Source organism: Heptranchias perlo, chromosome 15, assembly GCF_035084215.1.
Source record: "Heptranchias perlo isolate sHepPer1 chromosome 15, sHepPer1.hap1, whole genome shotgun sequence".
In the NCBI taxonomy this organism is placed as follows: domain Eukaryota; kingdom Metazoa; phylum Chordata; class Chondrichthyes; order Hexanchiformes; family Hexanchidae; genus Heptranchias; species Heptranchias perlo.
In genome coordinates this window covers 56,669,580-56,683,619 of record NC_090339.1, presented here as the reverse complement: position 1 = coordinate 56,683,619, position 14,040 = coordinate 56,669,580, and the positions used below count along the sequence as shown (strand labels likewise).

Below are 14,040 nucleotides of genomic sequence, written 5' to 3'. Positions count from 1 at the left end.
GGCATCTCTACAGCTGTTCAGTTCCTAGAGGAAATGAGGACATAAGGAGCTGTAGAATCCTGGAAATGTTCGAGGAGAATGTCACTACTGATATAATAAACAGTTTAAATGCCGGAATGCATTTTTTGCACAAGGAACTCAATAAAAATTTTACTTGCACTACATTTTGTTACTTTATTACCACTATCATTTATGTTAATTTCTTTGTGCAAATGTGTTATTCACTATCGTATCATAATATAAAAACTTTGAATAAAGGTTGAGCAATACCAGAACCTGATTAGTAATAGCAATTTTCCTGGTAATATTACTACGTTTTGACTTTTCGCAAAGAAATGCATAGCTTACTTTTTTCAGTCTTCACATTCTCCTGCAGTCTACGGGCCATTAAACCCCCAAGCTTCACATCACTTAATCACTACTTTAAATCATTTTTTTGACTCTTTTCACCCTTTTTGCCTTCCTGAACTGTGGGTATTTGGCCTCTGCATCTAGGTTTCTAAAGAAAAATAAACCGCTTTCAGAATTTAGTTCTAGTTCACTGCCTTAAATCTTGACGTGTGAGTATCACTAAATCAATGAAAGGAAAATTCTGTAAGGTAACTTAAAATTATACTGTATTTTTGTTCAATCAACCAGCACTAATATAAATATTTAGTCTAGGCAGCTTGATTGTACATTTCTTCCTCAGAATTATATCCAGTGAGTTGCTGGACGTCCTGCATTACACAAGTGGCTCATTTGTACCCATTTCTTTCATTTATCAGTGGACTCATGCCTGAGCACAGATGTGACAGAGTTGATAGATTTTCAACATGTTGGTTGTCCCTAAAGAGAGGTGATACAAAGGAATTTCCTGGACACATCTCTTAAAGCTGCATTATTGCCCTTAAAATCCAGTGTACCCTTTCCTGTTTGTTTAGAAACACCCAATACAAATGGTTTCATCCAAAGCAGAATGACATCATTTGCACTGGCAATCATAACTGCGCAGGGAGCTTTTGTTTTAACGTGTCAAAAGATCAGGATTGCTCAACAATAACCACTTTGCAAAAAGTGCACACTGCTGCAAGTATCTTGCCTGCTTCCGCACAAATTTTCTTGGCAAACTCCTTGGCAGCTCCAAAAACTAAAGTTTTCAGATCAGGCTGTTCCTGCTTTTTCAAGAACTGAGCTTGTCCAAAAATTATAAGACAACAAAGCCTCTTTACAGATACAGATACAATTCTTCACTTGACTTCCAGGTAGACATTACATTGCTGTGGCAGGACATACCACATCAATGAGTTATGAAACCTTGAATAGTTGGCTTGTCTTTTTTGCAAATGCCTCATCTATTAGTTAAACACACTGGTTATGCTTAGGGAGTAATCCATAGCCCAGATGGTTCTGGTTCCTTGGACATGAAAACTATGAGGTGATTCTTCAAAGTCCTTGAACTGAAGTCTTTGAACCTACCAAATCAGTGCCCATCTTTCCTTGTTTGAATCTCTTAAGTGTCTGCCCCCACCACAGCAATGAAACAGCCCGAATCAAAGTCACAAATTACATCCTCTTTGACTGACCAAAGTTCATTATTCCTCCTTAGCCTCCTTGACCTTTCTGAAGCATTTTCACACGGTCATCTGGATTATGGAGACCAGGATTTCAGTAGAATAATTACTCAATATGAATGAGAAACTAAAGAATATTTAAAGCAGTGACCTAGTACTAAATCATGAAGGCACCTATATCTTCCTTTATGGAAATTCAACTGTCAAAAAACAGGACAAATCTGGCCAATTACTGCCCTATCAGCCTACTCTCAATCATCAGCAGTGCTATCAAGTGGTACTTACTCACCAATAGCCTGTTCACCAATGCTCAGTTTGGGTTCTGCAGGACCACTCAGCTCTAGACCTCATTGCAGCCCTGGTCCAAACATGGACATGAGCTGAATTCCAGAGGTGAGGTGAGAATGACTACCCTTGACAACAAGGCAGCATTCTACCGAGTTTTGGAACCTTTAATTAAAGATGAAATTACTAAATATTTAGATAGACGGAAAATAATTTGAGGCATCCAACATGGATTTTGGAAAGGAAGATCATGCTTGACAAACCTGAGAGAGTTCTTTGAGGAAGTGACAGATATGGTGGGCAGGGAATTGCAGTAGATGTGATGTACATGACTTTCAGAAAGCCTTTGACAGGAGACTAATGGAGAAGATTAAGGGATATGGCATTGGGGGAAGGTAACAAATTGGATTGAAAATTGGTTAGAAGGGAGGACATGGGATTAGGACTACTGCTTATGTGGAGGATAAACACCAATGTGGACTGGTTGGGCCAAACAGCCTGTTTTCATGTAATTTCTATATAGTGTTATATCTCTCTAAAATTCTGAAGGGGGTTGAATAGGGTAGACGTAGAGAAGATGTTTCCACTTGCGGTGGAGTCCAAAACTAGGAGTCATAAATATAAGATAATCACTAATAAATCCAATAGGAATTCAAGAGAAATGTCATTACCCAGAGAATGGTTAGAATGTGGAACTCGCTTCCATATGGAGTAGTTGAGGTGAATATCATAGATGCGTTTAAGGAGATGCTAGACAAGTACGTGAGAGAGAAAGCAACAGGAGGATGTGCTGATAGGGTGAGATGAAGTCGGGTGGGTGGAAGCTCGTGTGGTGCATAATTTTTTTTTTATTCGTTCATGGGATGTGGGCGTCGCTGGCAAGGCCAGCATTTACTGCCCATCCCTAATTGCCAATGAGAAGGTGGTGGTGAGCCGCCTTCTTGAACCGCTGCAGTCCGTGTAGTGAAGGTTCTCCCACAGTGCTGTTAGGTATGGAGTTCCAGGATTTTGACCCAGCAACGATGAAGGAATGGCGATATATTTCCAAGTCGGGATGGTGTGTGACTTGGAGGGGAGCATGCAGGAATAAGCACCGGCATAGACCAGATGGGCCAAATGACCTGTTTCTATGCTGTAAATTCCATATAATTCTATGTTATATGTGCAATTCTCTCTGGCTGACATCTGGCTGTAACATTGAAGTTCACCATTTCTTCTCACTTTGCTTCTAACTTTTGATTGTAGCTGGTAATGGAATTCTGTGGAGCAGGCTCTGTTACTGATTTGGTCAAGAAAACCAAAGGGAACTGTTTGAAAGAAGACTGGATCGCGTACATCTGTCGAGAAGTTCTTCGGGTAAGTTTGAATTGCAATCACAAAAAAACATTTTATCGAGCTGCCTCTTCGGTGACGCATCATAAAGACTTTTCATGAGCAAACCTCTGGTTTTTGATCTGTGCTTTAGAAGATAACGTTTTGTGCCTGTTGCGAAGGTCTGAAGCTTTAGCAGTGTCAGCGGGTCATTATCTTCTAACAAGGTCTGAAGTACTGTTTAATCATTTTTTTTTCTGACAGGAGTGGTATTTCATGCTTTCACCCCCATCAGAAATGCACCCCTACTTTCCCAGAGGGACTTGTGACCTCTGATTTTTGAGGGGACTGGGTTTTTCAGGGGATTAGGTTTTTTGTAAAATTATCTGAGTTAAAAAAGATCTGAGACCTAATTTGTTTAGGATGCAGATGCTTTGGGGGTGAAATTGGATATGGGCGGGGACATGACAGACGAAATCGCGTTTGCGGCCCATTATACAACACACCTCATATTCAGTTCTACTGAAGTCCATGGAGCTAAATATCGGGGTGTATAATGGGCGAATGATGTGATACCATCTGTTTTGCCCCCGCCCATGTCCAATTTCCCCCCTTTTATGTTTAAAGGGACCCTTTCAAATGGTGCAGAAGGGTATATCTGGTTTAGTACTTATCCCATTACAATTGTTCTTATTAATAAAATATAGTTTGCATAACCAGCTGCATTAAGTTACATCCAATCCTAAGGAGCTTAATTAGATCAGCTTCCGCTCTTTATCAGCTAATGAAAACCTGCTGTTAGAGAAGTTAATTATTTTTGAAACTATTCCAGAACACAGTGTTGCCACTTCAAATCAGCTTTTAACAATATTCACTTGATATGAGTGATGAGATAAGGGGAATGTTTTGTCAAACACAAAGACTTTTCTCATTAAATGACTCCTTCTTTCACAGAACTCCTTTTACTTGTGATATGCCTCGCTTGTCCATGATATTAAGTGGCTCATTTGCATAGTTTCTAATGGAATGAATTTTCTAGCTCACACAGTCACTGGCTATTTTGATGTATCTTGATATACAACTGTCAGTTTGGTTTAATTGGCAGCACTCTTGCTTCTGAGTCAAAAGGTGGTGGTTTCAAGTCCAGGATTTGAGGTGGTACTGAGGAAGTGCTGCATTGTTGGAGGTACCATCCTTTGAATGAGGCATCAAATTGAGGCCCCGTTTGCTCATTCAGGAGGGCATAAAAGATCTCAGAAGAGCAGAAAATGCTCTCAGTGTCTAGGCCAACATTCTTCCCCGAACCATCACCATAAAAAGCAAATTAATTGGTTGTTTATTTCATCACCTGTTTGTGGGACCTTGCTGTGCACAATTTGGCTGCTGCGTTTACCCACAATTCAAAAGTAATACATTGGTTGAGAAGCACTTTAGGACATCCTGAGGACAGGCAAGTTCTTTCTCTATTCACTGTTTAAACAGCCATCAGGATTGGCGTATAAGTACGCAAATATTGTCCAGGCAAATATCCATGTTCTACATTGTAACTTACAGTGTGCCATTTTGTTGAATTGTGCTTACAGGGACTGGCCCATCTTCACTCCCACCATGTTATACACCGTGATATCAAAGGACAGAATGTGTTATTGACTGAGAATGCAGAAGTAAAGCTTGGTAAGCATTTCTCAGAAATATTAACTTTATTGGCTTTTGAGTAACAACAGCAACCACAACTTGCATTTACATAGCATCCTTAATGTAGTAAAACATCCCAAGGCGCTTCACAGGAGCGATTATCAAACAAAATTTGACACCGAGCCACATAAGGAGATAGTAGAGCAGGTGAAAGAGGTAGATTAAGGAACATCTTAAAGGAGGAGAGAGAGGCGGAGAGGTTTAGGGAGGGAATTCCAAAGATTAGGGCCTAGGCAGCTGAAGGAATGACCATCAATGGTGGAGTGAAGAAAATCAGGAATACGCAAGAGGCCAGAATTGGAAGAGCGCAGAGATCTCAGAGGGTTGTAGAGATAGGGAGGGGTGAGGGCATGGAGGGATTTGAAAACAAGGATGAGAATTTTAAAATCGAGGTGTTGCCGAACCGGGAACAATAATCACAAAATCTGGATCCCAATAGGCCTTTCAGTAATGCATTTGATAAACCTCCAGTTCAGTTGGTCCCTTATAAATTCTTTTACAATGTTACTGTGTGACTGACTGCCCAGAAATAATTCATATCTTTACAGACCAACGATCCTTCCACTCAACCTACATTTGCAAAAATAAGTTGTGTATTATTCTAAGTAAACATGCACAAAACACCAATCTGAATGGCTTCTGAGGTAATGAGGTAGCTCAATGGGTAAGCGTATCTACTGGTGTGGCACTGAGCCACCGAGGCAAAGGAGATCACAGCTTCTATTCCTGGTTTGCACTAAGCTACCTAGTCTCGGCAGCAGTGGAGAAATTGCAGTTGGTCTCGGCATTCTGTGTTCGGAAGGGAAGAATGGAGGCAGGGTTCTCATTCCTGATTGCGTTGGAAAGTGCGCTTCAAATTGGCAGTGATGCCCCCATGAATTTAAGGGGAAGCTAGTTAAACACATGAGGGAGAAAGGAATAGAAGGATATGCTGATAGAGGCAGATGAAGTAGGGAGGGAGGAGGCTCGTGTGGAGCATAAACACCAGCAAGGACCGGTTGGGATGAATGGCCTGTTTATGTGCTGTACATTCTATGTAATTCTATGAATGAATAGCCTGCTGACACTGCCTGAACTCAAACAGGAATAATGGTCATTTGAGTGAGATACCAGAACCTGTTGGCACTCAGGGAACAATATGCCTGCAGGAAAAGAGAGGAAAAAATGTTGGTTGGGAGCTACAGTTGATAATGCATGTCTTGCAGGGGAATGCAACAGATTATCTACAGAACTCTGTTCCTTGTATAAAAGTTAACCATCATTTGCTGCACTGTCGCTTCAGTACAATTTTAGTAGGGAGCTTTTTTAAGCTCCCAGTAAGCACCAGGCTCAAATCCGTGACACATCTGCCCTCGCTGAGATATCTGCTGTACAAAAAAAGTGACCATCAGTCTGCTTACACATTGCTCATCCTTTGTTTTAAAATAGCAGTACAAAGGTGCAGTGCTTTTAAATTCTCTTGAGTGAATATATTTCTAAAAAGCAGTAATTAAAGAGGCAGCGGAAATGCTGCGAGTCGGTGGCTTCAGGTCTGCCCGGCCTCCCGTTGCTCATGTTTGTGTTGTGATGTGAGGTTTTTGAATGATGATATTATTGAGTCATTGTTTAACGGTCCCTTTGCAGTTGACTTTGGAGTCAGTGCTCAACTGGACAGAACCATGGAGAAGCGGAATACTTTCATTGGGACACCTTACTGGATGGCACCTGAGGTCATAGCATGTGACGAAAATGCAGATTCCACATACGATTACAGAGTAAGCAATGCACAATATAATGACACCTTGATCCGTGCTCCTCGGAAAAATATTTCAGAATAAAATGCAATCGTGCAGTGAAAGGGGATGAATTGATCATTATTTGGCTGTTAGCATCAGCGAGTTGTTGTGATCTGGAATGCGCTGCCTGAAAGGGTGGTGGAAGCAGATTCAACAGTAACTTTCAAAAGGGAATTGGATATACGCTGGAAAAGGAAAGATTTGCAGGGCTGTGGGGAAAGGGCAGGGGAGTGGGACTAATTGGGTAGCTCTTTCAAAGAGCCGGCACGGGCACGATAGGCTGAATGGCCTCCTTCTGTGGAGAATGATTCTATTATTCTATGATCTGTGTTATCATTTTCCTTTATTCGAGAGTAGCACCATTCTGTAGAGCATCTGTCCAGAATCAGATGAAACTATGAAAGGAACTGCCATTGCTGGCAAGGGAGTAACTCTTCCTGTTCACACCACATCCTCTGCTTTTTTTTTTCTAGTTTGCATTCATCTAAACAGGTTATCAGCTTAAAATAAACAGAGCTATGTGATTAAACCAGTCTTGGCCAAGACTCATTATTAGCAGGAAGTAGCAGAGAAAAAGAATTGAAAACTTAAAAATATTTTAGACTCGAATGTAAAAGGCCCGCTTTAAATTAAAACCATCAAGAAAAAAGATCAAATCGTGTTAAAGTGCCACTGGGTAGAAAAGGAAGAGTATGAACAAGTACAAGTTGTTCCAGAGAAATCTAACCAGAATCCATCTGAGGAGATTTGCCTCAATGCCAGGTTAATGCATATGGAAGTATTACTCCATTCCTTTGTGGTTGCATTGAATACTCCATTTCAGGTCTTTAAGGCTGCCATTATGCTGCACCTACCAGGCCAGTTGCAGATCACAGTTACGCTGGGACTGCCCATCTCCTGGTCTCCCACTGAGCCCAGCCAGGGGAGGACTCACTACCTGGATCAATAATTTTTTGAGAGCATGAGGGAAGAGAAGGGGTTGTTAAGCATACACAATCTCATAATGTTAAAGAGGTTCTGATTGCCTTGATAAAGTGTGCCAAGTGATTTTTTTTTTAAAGGCAGCGTCCCCACTGGACCCAAGTTACTCTGTATCTGGCATGAAGCCAATGGTGTGTGAGATCAGCTGTTGGAGGTGGCCTCACTTGGGTCAAAATGCACCAGGTAGTCAGATCGTTGATCTGAGACCCAAGTTATGCTGTCAGAAATGCAAAAGTAGCAATAAAACGGCAATGTTAAAAGATGGTAATGTAGGCTTTTGGGTGATCCATAAAGCAATTTTTTGAAAATATATTTTCTTCTTTGTTAAAGGCAAATCGTGTTTAACTAACTTGATGATTGAGCTTTTTGATGAGGTAACAGAGAGGGTCGATGAGAGCAATGCGGTTAATATGCATATGGACTTTCAAAAGGTGTTTGATAAAGTGCCACATAATAGGCTTGTCAGCAAAATTGAAGCCCATGAAATAAAAGGGGCAGTGGCAGCATGGATACAAAATTGGCTAAGTGACAGGAAACATAGAGTAGTGGTGAACAGTTGTTTTTTGGACTGGAGGAAGGTGTACAGTGGTGTTCCCCAGGGGTCAATACTAGGACCACTGCTTTTTTAGATATATATGAATGACTTGGACTTGGGTGTACGTGGCACAATGTCAAAATTTGCAGATGACACAAAACTTGGGAGTATAATAAACAGTGAGGAGGATAGTAATAGACTTTAAGGGGACATAGACAGGCTGGTGGAATGAGTGGACACGTGGCAGATGACATTTAATGTAGAGAAGTGCGAAATAATATATTTTGGCAGGAAGAACAAGGAGAGGCAATATAAACAAAATGGTACAATTCTAAAGGGGGTGCAGAGAGACCTGGGGGTATATGTGCAAAAATCTTTGAAGATGGCAGGGCAGGTTGAGAAAGCGGTTAATAAAGCATCCGGGATCCTGGGCTTTATAAATAGAGGCATAGAGTACAAAAGCGGAGAAGGTACGTTGAACCTTTATAAAACACTGGTTCGGCCACAACTGGAGTATTGTGTCCAATTCTGGGCACCGCACTTTAGGAAGGATGTGAAGGCCTTAGAGAGGGTGCACAAAAGATTTACTAGAATGGTTCCAGGGATGAGGGACTTCAGTTACGTGATTAGACTGGAGAATCTGGGGTTGTTCTCCTTGGAGCAGAGACGGTTGAAAGGAGATTTGATAGGAGTGTTTAAAATCATGACAGGTTTAGATAAAGTAAATAAAGCGAAACTGTTCCCATTGGCGGAAGGGTCGAGAACCAGAGGACATAGATTTAAGGTGATTGGCGAAAGAACCAAAGGCGACATGAGGAAAAACTTTTTTACACAACGAGTGGTTATGATCTGGAATGCGCTGCCCGAAAGGGTGGTGGATGCAGATTCAATCGCGGCTTTCAAAAAGGAATCGGATAAATATTTGAAGAGAAAAAATTTTCAGGGCTACGGAAAAAGAGCAGGGGAATGGGATTAACTGGATTGCTCTTACAAAGAGCCGACACAGGCTCGATGGGCCGAATGGCTCCTTCTGTGCTGTAACGATTTTATGATTCTATGATTCTTCCCTCAACTTCAGATTTATTTAGGTTTTCCCCAATTTTCTCCATTCCTTATCTGACTCATGCTGAGGTATGGTTGCGCAGAACCATTACTTCGACATGGTAATTGTGGTAAAGTAGACGCTTAAATGACACTCCTGTTACTTCCTCAAACTTCACATACGTTTCAGAGGTTAGGAAAGTTCTGATCAGTCTGAAATTGGTCAATTTTAGCAGCTACTTATTATCTAGATTTTTCTTCTAGGAGCATAAACTAGCCGACCAGCCCGCAGCAGACGTCGGAATAGCAGAAAGTTGATAACTCAAGCAGGATCCAAATGATCTTGCTGCCTCTTCCCACGTGAAATAATAATGAAGGCTCAGAAAAGTTTCAGTTTGCCTGAGATTTACTCGTGTTGAACAGACACTTAATTTTTTACGCACTTTGATTACTTCAAAAGCATATTCAGTTAATTGCTTTCCGTCCTCCTCCCCTGCCCCTCAGTGCCACCCTCTGTCCCACTCGTTTTGAGTAAACGTGTTATAATGCACAATATGATTACTGACAACTACTAATGGAGATATGGTTTGTCAAATTAAAACAATAACTTGTACAAATAAATCAATAACAAATTCATATAAGAATACCTAATGCTTTCTGAAATTCATTTATTTATCTCATTGTATAAGGGGTAATTGCTCAAAGAAAATATTAAATTTCTGGATGGTCTTAATAACAATTAAATTCATTTTGCACATTTTGCTTTTTTAATGTTCATATTTATTTACACCAGCAAATTGCCCATGGCATTGCCATGGTCAGTTAATGAATTATGTTTTTTATGTATATACAAGATGGCAACAGAGTTGGGAGTTCAGATGGTCAGTCCACAGCACCACCTAGTGACCATGGCCTTCAACAACATCATGACTGTTGACATAACGAAATTGAATGAGAAGCGTTGACACAAAAGTGTCATCAAAAATCATGATGTGGAGATGCCGGTGATGGACTGGGGTTGACAATTGTAAACAATTTTCCAACACCAAGTTATAGTCCAACAATTTTATTTGAAATTCACAAGCTTTCGGAGGCTTCCTCCTTCCTCAGGTGAATGTTGTGGAAATGAAATCCTCGAACCCTTCACATTTATAAATCACAGAACAATGCCTGGTGATTAAAAATCATGGCCAAGTAAGGATTGGGAACTGGAACTTCAGGCCTTATGCAAGATTTTTAATAATGTATGTAGATATTTACTCCAGAAAGCAAGATTGCTCAAAAATCTGTGAACCCTACCAGGCAGCAGGAACTTGGTGAGTAAGAAATGTGATTGGGAAAGGGCAATGAAGAAAGTGAGTAGTTCTTTTCTCACGATTAGAGAAGGAAATCAAAAGCAAAGAGTTGGTGAATGGAATGAAAAATATCAATGGAACGAAAATCGAATACGTTCTATGAAGGGTGTGCGATCTGTCCCACCAGATTACAGCCCAGAATGTGCAGACAAGAAGCTACCCCTATATGTCATGTCTGCCTGCTGATGTCCATGATCTCCTGTGCTATTAAATTCCAGACTTTGTTCTGTACAAGACATTCCCAGCCTCTCTGCCTCAAAGCCCTATCTCCAGCACATGTTCTGCCAAACGCAACAACTCTGCACAACTACCATCTCCAGATTCCCCCACCACAAGATGCAACCAGCATTGTTCCCGAGTAGCACAGTCACACATTTAACCTCTGAAAATTCTATTATAAAAGAATCATAGAATCATGGAATCATACAGTACAGAAGGAAGTCATTCGGCCCATCGTGCTAGTGCTGACTCTTTGAATGAGCTGGCCAATTAGTCCCACTCCCCTGCTCTTTCCCTATAGCCCAGCAAGTTTTTACTTTTCAAGTATTTATCCCTTTTGAAAGTTACCAATGAATCTGCTACCACCACCACCTTTTCAGGCAGTGCATTCCAGATCATAACAACTCGCTGTGTAAAAAGACTACAGTTTACAAACAGCTGCAGCTTCTGTGAATTAGTATTTCCGGTTCCGAGTTCAAGAAGAATCGACCCACATTTAACAAAGTATCCCCTCATAGCAACAGTCCTGAAAGAGCAGCAACACCCTTTGTATTCTCCTGGCCGGCCTCCCATTCCACCCTCCACAAACTTGAGCTCATCCTAAATGCTGCTGCCCGTATCCGAACTCACACCAAGTCCCGTTCTCCCATCACCCCTGTGCTCGCTGACCTACATTGGCTCCCGGTCCAGCAACGCCTCGATTTTAAAATTCTCATCCTTGTTTTCAAATCCCTCCATGGCCTCGCCCCTCCTTATCGCTGTAACCAGCCCTACAACATTCCGAGATCTCTGCACTCCTCCAGTTCTGGCCTCTTGCGTATCCCTGATTTTCATCGCTCCACCATTGGTGGCCGTGCCTTCAGCTGCCTATGCCCTAAGCTCTGGAATTCCCTCCCTAAACCTCTCTGCCCCTCTACCTCGCTCTCCTCCTTAATGACGCTCCTTAAAATCTATCTCTTTGATCAAGCTTTTGGTCACCTGTTGTAACATCTCCTTAGCTGGCTCGATGTCAAATTTTGTTTGATAACGCTCCTGTGAAGCGCCTTGGGATGTTTTACTACGTTAATGATGCTATATAGATACAAGTTGTTGTTGTTATTGTGGAATGTACGCACAGAGTGCGATTTGCCAGCTAAATGTCCTGGTTGTGTATGTTGCGATTCAAAGCAGCTGATGGAATCAGCTGAGAACCGAATCGTGAAGAGTAGCGAAAGGTGGACATTATAACAGCTGCAATTTTGCAGAAGAGCACAAGCAAAACCTGACGCCTGCAATTGAAGATTAGGTCGATATCAGTCATGCGTTACCGCACTTTTAAAAAAAATTTAACTTTCGGATTGGAAGTAGGTTGGGTCAGGCTTTGCTGACTCTTCTCACTGGAGTCAGTTTGAATTAGTTCCAGGTCGTTTAGTTGCTAAAATTCACGAATGAATCTGCTTTTGCTTCGTGTGCGATCTGTACTCGTGCCACCAGCTAATGACACAGCCAGCGGAAAACTGGGAAAAATGGTTTTTAAAAAAATGCGCCAACCTTGGAGAATCCAGCGCATTTGCTTTGAGCTTGCAGCCAGCTGCAGAAGACCCACGCTAACAATCCAGAGGCCTGGACTAATAATCCAGAGAACAAGTTCAAATCCCTCCATGGCAATTTGAGAATTTGAATTCAGTTTTAAAAAAAAAAGAAATCTGGAAATAAAAAGCTGGTATCAGTAAAAGTGACCATGAAGCTGTCAGATTGTTGTAAAAACCCAACTGGTTCACTAATGTTCTTTAAGGAAGGATGCCTGTCGTCCTTATCCGGTCTGGCCTTTATGTGACTGCAGTCCCACACCAATGTGGTTGACTCTTAACTGCCCTCTGCAGTAGCCCAGGAAGCCAGTCAGTTTTATCTAACTGCTGCTAGCGGTTCAAGAAGAAGGCCCACCACCACCTTCTCAGGGCGACTAAGCCTGGGCAATAAATGCCGGCCTTGTCAGCGACGCCCACATCCGAAGAATAATTTTTTTTTTAAAACACTTCGGGAGCTGACAGCGATAGTACAGCAATTAACCCAAGATTCTGTTATTCTGTTAATTAAACAGGTTATGTTATTTCCTGTCTAAAGACTCCTAAGCTGACCACTGATTCTGGGAACAATAGAAAATGGCTGGCGGAGATTTCCGAGATCGTGCTGCCGGCTGGAATCCTCACATATTGGCCATGAATATTGGGAATGCTGCTTTTGATTTCACAATATGCTTGGCCTGTGGGCGAACTCCTCCCACCCCCCCTGGCAACACAAACTCAAAATATTAGTTGCTTTGTGCCCAGCACGCTTTCCAAAAGGAAGACACACATGGGGACATTGCGTGAAAGTACCTAAAGCATTACAGCTGGGATTACTTCAGAGGTAACGTGAAGACCAATGCAGAAGCATCTCATTATAAAACCTCAATGCAGCTCAATAATGCAAACAAATAAGACATATTTTCAAGCGAAGAGGCAAAACAATCATGGTTTTAGAATTCTTTAAGCAAATAAGTGATAATTCAGTTCTATGCATTGAGGTAAAGAAAGAAAGACTTGCATTTATATCATGCCTTTCAGGACCTCAGGATGTCCCAAAGCGCTTTGCAGCCAATGAAGTACTTTTTGAAGTGTAGCCACTGTTGTAATGTGGGAAAAGTGGCAGCCAATTTGCGCACAGCAAGCTCCCACAAACAGCAATGTGATAATGACCAGATAATGTGTTTTATCGATGTTGGTTGAGGGATAAATATTGGCCTAGGACACCGGGGAGAACTCCACTGCTCTTCTTCGAAATTGTGCCATGGGATCTTTTATGTCCACCTGAGAGGGCAAATGGGGCCTCAGTTTAACGTCTCATCCGAAGGTAGGCAGTCTTGTCGTAACTTTACAGTTTTAAATATGGAATTCTGAGCAATTCTGTGCATGCTTATATTGATAAAGCCTCAGATGCTTTAAATTTCACATAATTCCCCTTAAAATAAATGGCGAATAACAAAATGTAATTCATGGATAACCCGGGCAAACGTTCTGAAGGTTACAGGAATAGTTCTGATGAGATAAACACAAGGTAAAATATGGATGATTCATGGGATACCAGGGTTAGAGCGGAATCTGATTTTTACAGACTCTGACAGAAAGAGAATGGATTGAATCATTGTCCCAGGAGATTAAATCTGAGAGAAAAATGATTTCAGGCAAAGCACAGTTATGACTGGAGATAGGCTGGCACCAAAATTTATTATTGTGATCTGTTCCAGTACATTCATCATTCAGAATTTACTA

The 14,040-nt window shown here is 41.5% G+C and overlaps 1 protein-coding gene across 3 annotated transcripts in view; it reads left to right on the top strand.

The window, feature by feature from the left end:
* Window positions 1-14,040, top strand: part of si:zfos-2326c3.2 (mitogen-activated protein kinase kinase kinase kinase 4) — a 255,016-nt gene that overhangs the window by 87,777 nt on the left and 153,199 nt on the right. For 2 of the 3 annotated variants that reach the window (XM_067997295.1, XM_067997294.1), the window contains exons 5-7: window positions 3,084-3,194; window positions 4,733-4,823; window positions 6,468-6,598. In XM_067997295.1, the coding sequence (XP_067853396.1) occupies window positions 3,084-3,194; window positions 4,733-4,823; window positions 6,468-6,598 (333 nt within the window). Of the gene's footprint in view, window positions 1-3,083; window positions 3,195-4,732; window positions 4,824-6,467; window positions 6,599-9,440; window positions 9,900-14,040 lie in introns of those variants that run through there. The other variant, XM_067997296.1, reaches the window with a different exon arrangement.